This window comes from Pseudophryne corroboree, chromosome 5 (assembly GCF_028390025.1).
Source record: "Pseudophryne corroboree isolate aPseCor3 chromosome 5, aPseCor3.hap2, whole genome shotgun sequence".
Classification (NCBI taxonomy): domain Eukaryota; kingdom Metazoa; phylum Chordata; class Amphibia; order Anura; family Myobatrachidae; genus Pseudophryne; species Pseudophryne corroboree.
This window is the reverse complement of record NC_086448.1, coordinates 327510713-327524751: the sequence shown is the minus strand read 5'-3', so window position 1 is coordinate 327524751 and position 14039 is coordinate 327510713. Positions and strand designations below refer to the sequence as shown.

General features: G+C 42.6%; 1 protein-coding gene across 2 annotated transcripts in view; it reads right to left on the bottom strand.

Annotated features, from left to right (window-relative positions):
* POU6F2 (POU class 6 homeobox 2) overlaps nt 1-14039 on the bottom strand; it is a 677794-nt gene that overhangs the window by 450408 nt on the left and 213347 nt on the right. For both annotated transcript variants that reach the window (XM_063922531.1, XM_063922532.1), the window contains exon 3: nt 10783-11011. In XM_063922531.1, coding sequence (XP_063778601.1) covers nt 10783-11011 — 229 coding nt within the window. The remainder of the gene's footprint in view (nt 1-10782; nt 11012-14039) is intronic.

Genomic DNA, 14039 nt, shown 5'->3' with positions numbered 1-14039 from the left:
TTGGGAGGGCCAGAGAGAAGGAGATTACATTAATCAAGGTGACAAATAATGAGGGAATGAGTAAATGAGGGTGTGAGTGTCAAGGAAAGAGGGGACATGGTTATAAATAACCTACTCAAGAAGGTTGAAAGCAAAGGGAAGGAGGGAGAATGAGGTGGTAATTGATAAGAGGTTGGGAGGGTTTTTTCAGTAAGGGAGAGACAAAAGTATTTTTTTCTCTGCTATTTTTGTTGGTATGAGGGTTTGTTTATACAACCCGTACGGAATTAGTCCACAAGGACTATGTAAAGAAAACTTTGATTCCTCAGGCCAATATTTTATGGTCTTATGAAGAGATTCCGTCCATTCCTGATTTCCTCTCTTATGAAGTTTGTGTATTGGGGCTTTTACTAATACTTTGAATATAAATGCAATATACATTACAATTGGGATATTGTATAAGCGGTATTTTTAAAAATAATATTATGTGATACTGTATATAGGCCCTCATTCCGAGTTGTTCGCTCTGTAAATTTCATCGCATCGCAGCGATTTTCCGCTTAGTGCGCATGCGCAATGTCCGCACTGCGACTGCGCCAAGTAAATTTGCTATGAAGTTAGGATTTTTACTCACGGCTTTTTCTTCGCTCAGGCGATCGTAGTGTGATTGACAGGAAATGGGTGTTTCTGGGCGGAAACAGGCCGTTTTATGGGCGTGTGGGGAAAAACGCTACTGTTTCCGGAAAAAACGCAGGAGTGGCTGGAGAAACGGGGGAGTGTCTGGGCGAACGCTGGGTGTGTTTGTGACGTCAAACCAGGAACGACAAGCACTGAACTGATCGCAGATGCCGAGTAAGTCTGAAGCTACTCTGAAACTGCTAAGAAGTTTGTAATCGCAAAATTGCGAATACGTCGTTCGCAATTTTAAGATGCTAAGATTCACTCCCAGTAGGCGGCGGCTTAGCGTGAGCAACTCTGCTAAAATCGCCTTGCGAGCGAACAACTCGGAATGACCTCCATAGATGGATTATAAAATGGTGTGTTAAGATGACAGAAATCTCACTAACATGACTGGAACACTAAATCACATGACTGTGCATTTCCTAATGACCGCACACCTCTCAGCATAGAACTATTTTGTACAACAGGGTCCATTTTATAAGATATACCACTCTTTGGTGGGTGCTCTGATATACGCACACCTTGGGTGGCCTTGGACTTTGCCTCAAGCATCACAATGCCGCCAAGACATGCATATATAAGAGCGCAGCCACACACCCAAGAGTGGTATATAAATATGTGTATATAAATACTGTATAAAATAGCAGCTGTTGAGACCTGCACTCCCAGATATATATTTTTGCTTGGCCTGGTGTTCTCTCCCTGTCAGCATGGCAGGCAGAGCCAGATTAAGGGGGGAGCCCAGGGGACACATTACCCTGGGCCCCCCATATTTAAGGCCCCCCCGTGCCTGCCGTCAAGCACTGGTAGTTTTTATTTTATTTTAGGAAGTTCATTCATTGGTGGCAGTGGTGTAAACTTTCCCCTCTGCAGACAAATTTTGTGTTTCAGAGACGGAGACAGCCTTGTCTCCGTCTCTGCACCCGGTGGGGCCACCCACAGGCACTAACGAACTGCCGTGAATGAAGTGTACGCTGCTCCTCACTGAGCTCTGTCTCTGATCAGCTGAGCTCTCTAGCCTCTCTCACACAGTGGAGGGACACAGTGGAGGGAGCTGCTGAGCATGTGCAGCAGCTGCTGTGTTTAACTCACATGGACTCCGGCAGAATCTCCTCCTCTTCTCCTCTGTCAGTTGGTTAGTGGTGTGTGTGTGTGTGTGTGTGTGTGTGTGTGTGTGTGTGTGTGTGTGTGTGTGTGTGTGTGTTGGTGGTGTGTAGTGTGTGTGTGTATATGTTGTTGGTGTGTAGTGTGTGTGTGTGTGTGTGTGTGTGTGTGTGTGTGTGTGTGTGTGTGTGTGTGTCTGTGTGTTGTTGGTGTGTAGTGTGTGTGTGTATATGTTGGTGTGTAGTGTGTGTGTGTGTATGTATGGTGTGTGTGTGTGTGTGTGTGTGTGTGTGTGTGTGTGTGTGTGTGTATGCTGTGTGGTATGTATGTATGTATGTATGTATGTATGCTGTTTGTGAGTGTTTATGTATGCTATGTGTGTCTTGTGTGAATGTATGCTAATTTTCTATTTAATAAAATGTGCTATCCTTTGTTTCTGCCTCCAACAGCACACTTTTATCAATCTTAGAGATAGATAGATAGATAGATAGATAGATAGATAGATAGATAGATAGATAGATATTTGTAAGGAACCTCCCCTTCCTACAGTATATACACTATATTTAGCCCTCAGGGCCCCCCCTTGTCTAAAGTACCCCTGGCCCCCTGGAGCCTTGATCCGGCCCTGATGGCAGGGGACCACAGATATGTAAAGCAACTGGTGGCATTTGTACGATTAATTCATCTGGACCTTGGGGTTTGATGGTATGTAATTGTCTTTTTCATATTGTATCCCTGAGGAAAGGACACATACAGTAATACAGAACCTAACATTGAACTAATAAAGGAATTTTAATCAGTGTATGTGTGCCACCCAGTTGTTAAAATTAAGTGTGTGTGTGTGTGTGTGTGTGTGTGTGTGTGTGTGTGTGTGTGTGTGTGTGTGTGTGTGTGTACTGTAAGTATATAATGGCTTACTGTAGTTTTTAGTTCTGACACTGCACCTAAAAACTTAGGCTAATGCAGCGAGCTTATAGTGATTATGTGTCCTCAGCGCAAATTCAGAATGCATAAGCAGAATAAATTCATGACGTATCATGTAATGTTTATTTATAATACTATATGATTGTATACGCATAAGCAAAAACAAGCAATGGAATGCATTTTTTTTATAATGCCTGTTTCTTCATTAAGATTTTATCATCCACCTCCTCTAAAAAGCTTCTTCCTTCACTTTGTTAAATCTGCTTTTACTCAGTGCTGTTTCTGCATTATTTTAATCTTTGCTTCCCTACTTTACATGCACTCTCAAATTTTAAACAAGTAAAATTTGTGCATTAGCTTGCCCTTTTTTCATTTATGATTTATGACTGACAGGTTCCTAGCTGCAAGTTAATGGTATGAGAGAGACATTATTTTAAACATTAAAGTGAAAACCATTTACAAGTATGATAAGAAAGGTCTGTTGACATTAATCTTTAAAATAGCCACAAGGTGCTGCATAAGCTGGGGCTCCACCAACAGGTGAAACTCAAGGGACAATATAAACTGAAAGGGAAAAATCAACCAAAGTAATAATATAACTTTCTTGAGAATATTTAATGTAGCTGATTTTCCTCTACAAAGTCCAAGTGTATTGTATATGTAAGAATTATATGATGGACCAGACCAGGGTGACCCTCCCACACCAGTGCTTGCTGACTGACAACAGATGGGAATGATCTGGTAGAGAAAAACGCCATCTATCTACAGTAGTGTAAGATGAGACAGTCCTGAATTACGTTATTATTTATCCATTAGGCCTTGGAGAGCCCAAGTAAGAAATTGGGCACATTTTTAAACCTATCATCTTCACCCACCTCCTGAGCCAGATTAAAGGTGTGCACAGGGAATGAATAATCTGGGCCCCCCTCTCAGGCCCCCTTCCTGCCCAGAGCACACTATTGCATGTTGTCCTGTAGTATGGACAGGCCAGATGATAACTGGAGCCATACTGCACAATAAATGGGGGCATGCAAGATGATGAGTGGGAGAGGTGATGACAAGAGTGGGAGGGACGCAGAAGTGGGGATGGGAGCCCCCTGTAATAAGTGCCATGGGTCCCCCAAAGGCTTGATCTGGCCTTGCTAACCCCTCTTTACTACAACCACTCTATATCTGCCAGCTGTGTAAAAGAAACATGACGCTATGTCCCATGACATAATGAAGAGTGGAGGACATTACTTGAACTTCATTCAGTTTAATGATTTAGAGCTCTACTCATGAAGCTGTGAAAACTGTGGAGAAGTGAGAAAGTGGAGAAGTTGCTTGTGGAAACCAATCAGTGTTGAGGTAACATTTTTAAAATGCATTCTATAAAATAAAAAGTAGCTGCTGATTGGTTGCCAACTTGCTATGGGCATCTTCTCCACTGGCTCACTTCTTCACACTTTTCACTGCTTTATGAATAGACCCCTAAATCATTAGTTTTCTGCTAAAAGCATCCAATATTATTTTTTTTGTATATGGTCAGCAGACGTCTGTTGAGTAATATGGAGTATAGCTGAAAGCATGAAAAGCACATCAAAACCAAATATAAGATATTCACACATTTTTTCAATTTCCTGAGAATGTACAGTAAATGCAGTAGGAGGCGTCTATTACATGTAGATGCCTCCTGTTGCAGTAGTGACCCGACTTGCATCCTAGGTCACAGCATTAGATCACTGCGACACCATTGGGCAGCTTGGGGTAAGCCACCCATCCCAGATCCTGGTAAGAGGTCAGAAAACCTTCATCTAACGATGGAGACCCTGGCCTCTTCCCTCCCCCCAAACTGTGCTGACATGCCTCTGTTTTCACAAACAAAGGGCACTGAGGGCACTGAGGGCACAACGGCCCCCATTCCCTAAAGTCAGCAGCTTGTAACGAGTCAAATTGACTCATTACAAGCCGCCTGTGCCGGAGGAGGAGAGGGAGCAGTGGAGAAGGAGGAGGAGGGAGGGGGAAGAGGGAGCCGCAGCAGCGCTATGTAATTGATGGTGGCGCCACTGCAGCAGTCCCTCTCCTTCCGCATTGGCTGGCCGGCGCTGCTGTGAATGCTGGGATGCACTTCCCTCATTCCAGCATTCACAGCGGCAGCGGCCAGCCAATGTGGAAGGAGAGGGACAGCTGCATGTGGCGCCACCAGCAATTACACTGCGCTGCTGCAGCTCCCTCCTCTCCCTCCCTCCTCCTTCTTCTCCCCTGCCCCCGGAGCTGCCAGCACCAAGGAGCCTGACTGCCTGAGCCAGCGGAGAGATGGTAAGTATCATTTATTCTATCTGTCTATCTATCTATCTATCTATCAGTCTGTCTACCTAATGTGTAAAGGTGGACTGTGTCTGCTGTAATGTGTAAAAAAGGGGACACTGACTGCCGTAATGTGTAAAAAGGGGATGCTGTGTGCCGTAATGTGTAAAAAGGGACGCAGTCTGCCGTAATGTGTAAAAAGGGGACGCTGTCTGCCATAATGTGTAAAAAGGTGACGCTGTCTGCCGTAATATGTAAAAAGGGGGACGCTGTCTGCCGTAATGTGTAAAAAGGGGATGATGTCTGCCGTAATGTGTAAAAGGGGACATTGTCTGCCGTAATGTGTAAAAAGGGGATGCTGTCTGCCGTAATGTGTAAAAAAGGGGGCGCTGTCTGCTGTAATGTGTAAAAAGGGGATGCTGTCTGCCATAATGTGTAAAAAGGTGAAGCTGTCTGCCGTAATGTGTAAAAAGGGGGACGCTGTCTGCCGTAATGTGTAAAAGGGGACATTGTCTGCTGTAATGTGTAAAAAGGGGATGCTGTCTGCCGTAATGTGTAAAAGGGGAATCTGTCCGCCGTAATGTATAAAAGGGGATGCTGCCGTAATGTGTAAAAAGGGGACGCAGTCTGCCGTAATGTGTTAAAAAGGGGACGCAATCTGCCGTAATGTGTAAAAAGGTGAAGCTGTCTGCTGTAATGTGTAAAAAGGGGAACGCTGTCTGCTGTAATGTGTAAAAAGGGGGACGCTGTCTGCCATAATGTGTAAAAAGGGGACGCTGTCTGCCGTAATGTGTAAAAAGGAGAACGCTGTCTGCCGTAATGTGTAAAAAGGAGGACGCTGTCTGCCGTAATGTGTAAAAAGGGGAAGCTATCTGCCATAATGTGTAAAAGGGGACATTGTCTGCTGTAATGTGTAAAAAGGGGATGCTGTCTGCCGTAATGTGCAAAAGGGGAATCTGTCCGCCGTAATGTATAAAAGGGGATGCTGCCGTAATGTGTAAAAAGGGGACGCAGTCTGCCGTAATGTGTAAAAAAGGGGACGCAGTCTGCCATAATGTGTAAAATGGTGAAGCTGTCTGCTGTAATGTGTAAAAAGGGGAATGCTGTCTGCCGTAATGTGTAAAAAGGGGGACTCTGTCTGCCGTAATGTGTAAAAAGGGGAAGCTGTCTGCTGTAATGTGTAAAAGGGGACATTGTCTGCCGTAATGCGTAAAACGGGGATGCTGTCTGCCGTAATGTGTAAAAGGGGAATCTGTCCACCGTAATGTATAAAAGGGGACACTGTCTGCCGTAATGTGTAAAAAGGGCACGTAGTCTGCTGTAATGTGTAAAAAGGGGACGCTGTCTGCTGTAATGTGTAAAAAGGGGGACACTGTCTGCCATAATGTGTAAAAAGGGGGACGCTGTCTGCCATAATGTGTAAAAAGGGGGACGCTGTCTGCCGAAATGTGTAAAAAGGGGGCGCTGTCTGCCATAATGTGTAAAAAGGGGACGCAGTCTGCCGTAATGTGTAAAAAGGGGCACGCTGTCTGCCATAATGTGTAAAAAGGGGCACGCTGTCTGCCATAATGTGTAAAAAGGGGGATGTTGTCTGCCATATTGTGTAAAAAGGGGAAGCTGTCTGCGGTAATGTGTAAAAGGGGACGCTGTCTACCATAATGTGTAAAAAGTGGATGCTGTCTGCTGTAATGTGTAAAAAGGGGAATCTGTCCACCGTAATCTGTACCTGGTGTAGTAGCGCTGCTGTGCAGCGTAATTTGAATAATGGAGACTACTATAATATGTAATATGAATTGGTATTATTTTGTGGCCACACCCCTTCCCCATGAAGCCACGCCCCTATATTTTTTGAGCATGCCAATGGCGCGCACTGCCTCTTTTTTACAGAGATGGGGGCGCCGATGCCCTATCTTGCACACAGCGCTAAAATATCTAGTTACGGCACTGGCTGTGAGTCCCTACATGTACTACTGCATTGAGCCCTACATGTACTACTGTATTCATCTTTCTACATTAGTCTGCCCACTACAAAGTTTGACATGTGCATATACAATACGTGGTTATATTGCATAATACAAACATAAAAAAACAAAATAATCTATGGAATTTTTCTTTTTAGCAGGGGGAAGGGGATTATACGGAAAATATAATTGTCACACAGTCAATAGGTAACAATTCGATTTCCTGAAAGTAAACATAATATAGGAAAATAATTTATACTATATATTGCAGTGTTGACTACGTATATGGAGACATAAATAAATGTTATAGAGCAAGTAAAGGTTCAGAGGCATAAGCAAATCCCGTTGCCACTATGTATCAGTACGAAGTGGATTAGAGATAATATGCTAAACAGCTGCTGCTGTTTGTACAGAGACACTCACAGCCTGACTCTCACTTCTACCACTTGTGTAGAAAGCGTTGGTCGCACATCGGTCACTACATCAAAGCTCTGATCAACCCTATGGTTGTTCAGAATATCAGTCACATGGATGTGACACAGATATCGGCCATTTGGGCCGTATCGCAGCCCAAATGGGCGTGATACATCTGTGTTTTCCTCTCCACCCAACTAGATAACTCCCACAAAGTTGACTACCTGACAATAATTCTAGTCCAAATCTACACTACGGCGCCATCTTAAATCCATTGTGGCACATGCGCTGCGCAACTCAAATGTATGCACAGTAGAAAAAAAAATTGGGCAACTGTGAAAACACTGGCACTGCATCTACTTTGGCATGAGGCCACTATATGAATTAGAATATAGCAAAAGCAGGGGATCCAGCTGAATAATGTACATTATATAACAGTAGAGTTTACCCAACTAAACTTACCTGCCATGCTATTTTTCACTCCACTGTGGCATATTCCATGTTGGGAAGTAGAGATGAGTGGGTTCGGATTTACTCGTTTTTTTACGCCAGAATTATCGCCATTTCTTATTTTCTGGATTTTTCTTATTGGCTATCCAAAACACATGACGTAAAACCAAATCCGCTCATCTCTATTGGGAAGGAAGTGCTTCTGTAACCAAGCAGATAAACTCTAAGTGATATCCTAATAGACTTATCAGAAGAAGGTACTCCTGTATGTGGAGTGTTAGTGTATCATGCATTATTTCATTTTGTACATGCACTGGAATCATGCATATGCAGATTTGTATGCATTTAAGTCACATCTCCACTTGCGACTCTGCAACTGGATGCATTCCTGAGTTGTAATGCAGCCAATGTTTATTGAAAGTGTGTTGGCAGAATTGCAGCTATGCAGAGTTGGGGGCAGACACATCTTTTGCACCAAGGATAGGGGTAGTACAAGTGAATCCTGATTATGATGGCTACTAAGGTAAGCATGGGGATTTAAACTGCCAAGATGCTTAGATATATACATATCTGCATATAATAAAATATATGCATTTAGGTACCGAAATTTACTATATGGATTAGTTGATTCATACACTTGGCAAGGCCAGTGATGTTGACTCAAATGTCTTTTATCTTAAGATGTGCATCAGATTCCATTAAAATGATGCTTTAAAGTTGTGGAGATGCAGCAGATGTCTGTAGTGGCGTGAGGAAGTAATATTTTACTGGTTAAAAGAGCCACTGTTAAATGTAGGCTAACCACAGAAAAATCTATTTTCATTTGTGGTTCACAGAGGTCAGATGGGCCAGTACATAGTACAGTAGTATGTCATGTTGTCTCTTCTCCTACTGCATTGGTTGTTTGACTATTCGTTTTCATTCACATCCATTTTTCAGACCACTATTTCTACATTTCCACTTTGACCACTAGTCATGTATATATGAAAACTTCCAGAGGTCCTTTTAAAGTCAGCATTCAAGACAAATCCCCTATAGTGTTAATTTTATCGGAAAAAAAATTGAATAAAAGTATTCGTCTACAGTTTTTTCAGGACTAAAATTAGACTAAAATAAAAACGAAGAATGACTAAATCTTAACTAAAAGCAAAAATAAGCGATAAAGTCTAAAACTAAAATACTTGTCAAAATTAAAACTGGAGGTAGGGTTTTACATTTTCAAAGAACAAATATGTATTCTAGATACGTGCAGAAAATAAACATGACCTGCTGTTAAGGAAATCAGATCATGTATGGCACTTGATTGTTCTAACAAACTTAAACATAATTATACATGATATATGGGAGTACGGTAAGTCTACACACATAGTTAAAGGTATGTAAACTTCTCAAGGGAATTTTAGATAAATGTTCTTCAGCAAAATCCATTACAGAGGCATAAAATTGTTTCCAAAAGGTATGACTAAAACATTGACCAAAATAAAAACTGAGTTCCACTGACTAAATCTTGACTAAAATGAAGCGAAAGAAAAAGACTAAAATGTGACTTTAAACCATGTACAATTTTAAGTAAGTGACTAAGGGGGTCATTCAGACCCGATCGCATGCTGCATGGCCCACAATGCGCATGCGCGTCGGCCGCTGGCGACGGCTTTTGCCGGGCAGCGACAAATCTAACAATCGCAAGAAGATTGACAGACAGAAGGCATTCATGGGCGGCAACTCACCATTTTCTAGGAGTGTCCAGAAAACACAGGCATGCCCAGCCGTTTCCAGAGGAGGGTTCCTGACATCACCACCTGTCCGAATCATCGCAGCAGCTGATTAAGTCCTGGGCTGTACAGAAGCAGCTCACTGCACAGCCAATTGCACCCTTGTAAAGTTCTTACCCTCTCCCCTGGTCGCAGCAGTGCAAAAAATAGCCTGCGTGCTGAACTAGGGTCTGTATTAGGCCCTAAGACTAAATTGAAAATCCTTGTCAAAATTAACACTGCTATATATATATATATATATATATATATATATAAAACGTAAATGGCCTGCAATGGTGGGAGACAAAGTCCACTGCCCCGTATCACAAAACCAGGCAGCACTCCACGGATTTAGTGAAAGCAATAAAAATGTATGAATCAAACAGCATCAGGGTCTGACATTTCAACACCGCGGCAGGTGTTTTTTTCAAGGACACATGGTGAAAAAAACACCCGCCGCGGTGTTGAAACGTCGGACCCCCATGCTGTTTGATTCATACATTTTTATTGCTTTCACTAAATCCGTGGAGTGCCACCTGGTTTTGTGATACGGGGCAGTGGACTTTGTCTCCCACCATTGCAGGCCATTTACGTTGTACATTTGAAGGAGGGCACCCCGGTCATATGATTTGTATTTGAGTGCCAACTACACCGTATGGATATATATATATATATATATATATATATCTGTCAATAGAACATATATAGGGGGCGCTCCATAGTGCATAAACCCCCTATATATGTTCTATTGACAGATATTTTTCTCCGGTGGAGTTCGGATTGTTTGAAGGGGAGCAGCGTTCCTGAAGCTTCATAGGAGGATCTAGTGCTTTTTTGAGCGACTATTGAGTAGCTGTGGTTCCACTTTGAAATATATTCATAAATTCCATATGCGCTAATACTCCAGACTGTATCTACCAGCGCTATATCTTTCATGTCTATATATATATATATATATATATATATATCTTAAACTGACATTAAAAAACTGGTAAGAATTTTTTGGAAAACAATTCATATAGTTTTAAGCATACAGTATATTGGACATTTGCCATTTAAACCATTATTACATCATACACACCATACAAATAAGCTATGTGACAATGTGTACAGTATCAACATGGTGTGTTGCTGTTGCCCACAGCCCACGGCTTCAGTTTAGCAAACAGCCCTTCCAAATTGTAATTTATTTCAGTAATTTCTAGGAGTCAAAGTTACATAAAGGCACTTACCTTGTAGATTTTGCAATGGCAGCGTCATTATCCCTCCTGCAGCTGCAGCTGCAACCAGGCCTTGAATGTTAGTAAGATTGGCTGTAGGCAATGTCAGGACCAGTCCTTGTTGCCCCCCTAGCTGCCCGGCCATGTTAAACGGGATAAGGATTGGCTGGTTAAGTGCTGGAGCACCTCCGGGCATCACTCCTGCTACAGCTGATGCCAGCTGTTGTGCTGCTAGCAGGGGCTGGAAAATAAACATAAATCTGAATTTAGCAAGTGTGAGTTTCCATTGCTAGGAAGACAGAAAAATCTACAACAGTATTTTGAAAAGCATTTCATAAAGCACTTTGCTTTATCATCTGGATAAGTGTTGTTTACAGTATGTTGAGCTGCAAATGCAAGGTGCAAAGCATACTGTAAGACGTGAATACAGTATATAAAAAATGTACATCACCATTGTTTAGTAGTCGTATATAATATGATGCCAGGATAGTGTGCATAAACGTGAGAATTGCAAATGTCTAAGCAAGTAAATTGTGTTTTATTATAGCCAATCTTTTTATTTATCTCAAAAACAAAATCATATCGCAGTTACATTTATCTTGCTGTCATTGTTAAATATTCTGTCCAAAAACCAATTCTCCCGAGAATCTCTGGTTTTAAATAAGCATTTAATCCTTTTGCTATAATGACCATGCAGACCTAATAATGTGGATATGTAGGAGGGGAATGGAATTTCATTTAGTTTGTATTGTTTGGTGGATTTTCAGTATCATGCAATAACTTAGGAGGTCACAACTACAGAGCAGGGATGAGGGACACGGAGGTACTTTTACTAAGTACATAATTTTTAAGTTAGATATAACCTTTAGTTATGATGTATTCAGTCATGCCCATCTTCAGAAGGTTTGACACATCTCCCTACAAGTCCACAATCACAAGTAATTGTGATTGAGTGAAATCACAATGAAGTCTTTGTTATCTATCAACTTGGTAAACTAGATGGGGATGTAGGTATTTAGGCCTAATTCAGATGTGGTTAGCTCATACTCGCCAATAATCTGGCAGCCATGATGGAGCAATTAACAATTATTCGAGTCATCGCCACAAAGACCCCACCCCCACCCCCCGGCTGCAGTATGGATGTGTGCAACTGCAGTATACGCCTGCTGCATGTATTGTGATCCAGTGCTGCATCCTAGAAAGTAGCATCAGATCAATTGTGACACCATCGACTGGCTGAGTGACCCATGGGGTCATGCAAGCCGGCCGTTGCAGCTCTGACCAAGAGGCCAGAAAATCTCTGTCTTCTGACAGAGATCCTGGCCTCAGCACTCACCCAAAACTGAGGAAACATGCCTCCATTTTAGGAAATGTCCGCCTTTGCTGCCATCTCCCTGCCCCCAAATGGCTGCAGACTGTCAGTCTACTGACAATTGCAACTATAGTGCATCCAATGATGCAGGACCCGTACTGAACATGCGCAGTACAGGTCCGGTGCATGCGTAAAGAACCAAACACTGGTACTTTGCATCATGTGCCATAGATCCTTTGGGATCTGAATTAGGGCCCTAGTCTGCTGGCCCCCTCTTTTCCATGTATATATGCATTTTATGTCCATTCTACATTTCTTAAATGTAGCATATGGGGCTGCACTATTGTGTTGCCATTATTTTGTGTACTGCAGTTAGCTGTGCTGAGTACTGCGAGAGGTCATGGTGCAGAAGGGGTCTTTTTCCTGAACTGTACTGATGCAGGATTATGGCTCTGATTGGACTTGTCGGCTGTATGTGGATTGTGAAGCCTCCACCGACCTTGCTTTCATTGTGGACCACTCAAAAGCAGATGGACATTCAGTTGGGTTGTAGTTTGGTTGCTGCCAAGCTAGTAGGTGAGTGGAGAGCATGGCTCAGCTGTCAGGACTGTGCTTCAGTGACTAGGATGAAGATGTTGGTGAGGTCGATAGTATTTGGAGTGTGGTGAACCTCATAGTATTTTTTGCTATTATTGGTCCTGATTCAGGTCACAACGCTAATGTTGCACATGGCGCAAAGTACCGATATTCTGTACTTTGAGTGTGCCAGACCATATGTAGATCGGCAGCAGACTATCAGTAATTGACAGTATTCTGCCATTTGGGGGTGGGGAGGGGGCGGTGACATCCTCTGTTTCCCAAAATGGAACCGTGTTACTACTGTTGTGGGGTAAGGACGATGCCAGGACCCTCCGTCAAAGTTGGAGATTTCCTGGCACCTTTGTTGTATTTATAACGGCCAACTTGTGCAACCCTATGGGTCTTGCAGCCAGCCAATGGTGTTACATGTGATCCGATGCTGGATCCTAGGATGCACCATGGATCACTAATTGAAGCAGGAGGTGTGACAGGGATATAGGTGATCATAGTTGACATAGCGCTACAGAAAGAAAGAAATAGGGTTGGCACTGGAGCCCAAGACTTGGGGCCTGACTTATAGATGGATAAAATGTTGATGTTGTACAGAGTGGAGCAAATGTTTCCCATTGCCATGTGTATGTATATCACACTGCGCATGTGCCATAATGGTCTTGCAACAGCGGTAACAGTGAGGATTTAAGAGGAGAATGGCGACTCAAACGTAGGCTTGTCACAGCCTTCAATTGCGATCCCATACGCATATAGCTCTGACGTCTTACTTCTGTCGGCCATGCTGCGCAACCCTAAGGTTATGCAGAAGGTTGTTTTTTTACCGATGTGTGTCTGATTGGTGCGTCTTCATCTATAAGTGGCAGATCTGAGACAACTCCAGTGGGCATCTCAATACAAATCCTGGCAGCTGTGCAATTTGCATATTGCGGCACATCCGCTGCGTACGGGATAGCTGCTCTGAAGGCATTTGCTTATATCTCTGAATTAGGCTCTTTGCAAACCACCGCTTAAAAGGAGCGACTGTACTCATGTAATATTTCACAGTAAGCTTAAAAAGTACTGTACTTTCATATAAGTTTGTGAGCTGCTTTGGCTCCTGTCATACACAGAGATAAGACCAGCTGAGGCAGATTATTTTATTTTTTAAAACTATAACTAAACAATGTGATCAATAATATGATCGAGCAAATGGACATTAATGACTACTTATTGCAAGTTTGTGGAGCTGTAAATAATTAATGTCTTCTACTAGTGACAAAATGAAGTGCAAGCAGTAGTGCATAATGGAATCAACCTCTGCATTTTTTACATTGATCATGCATCTAATGTTCTAAGGCACTAATATCGCTTCTGTAACAAACTAAGG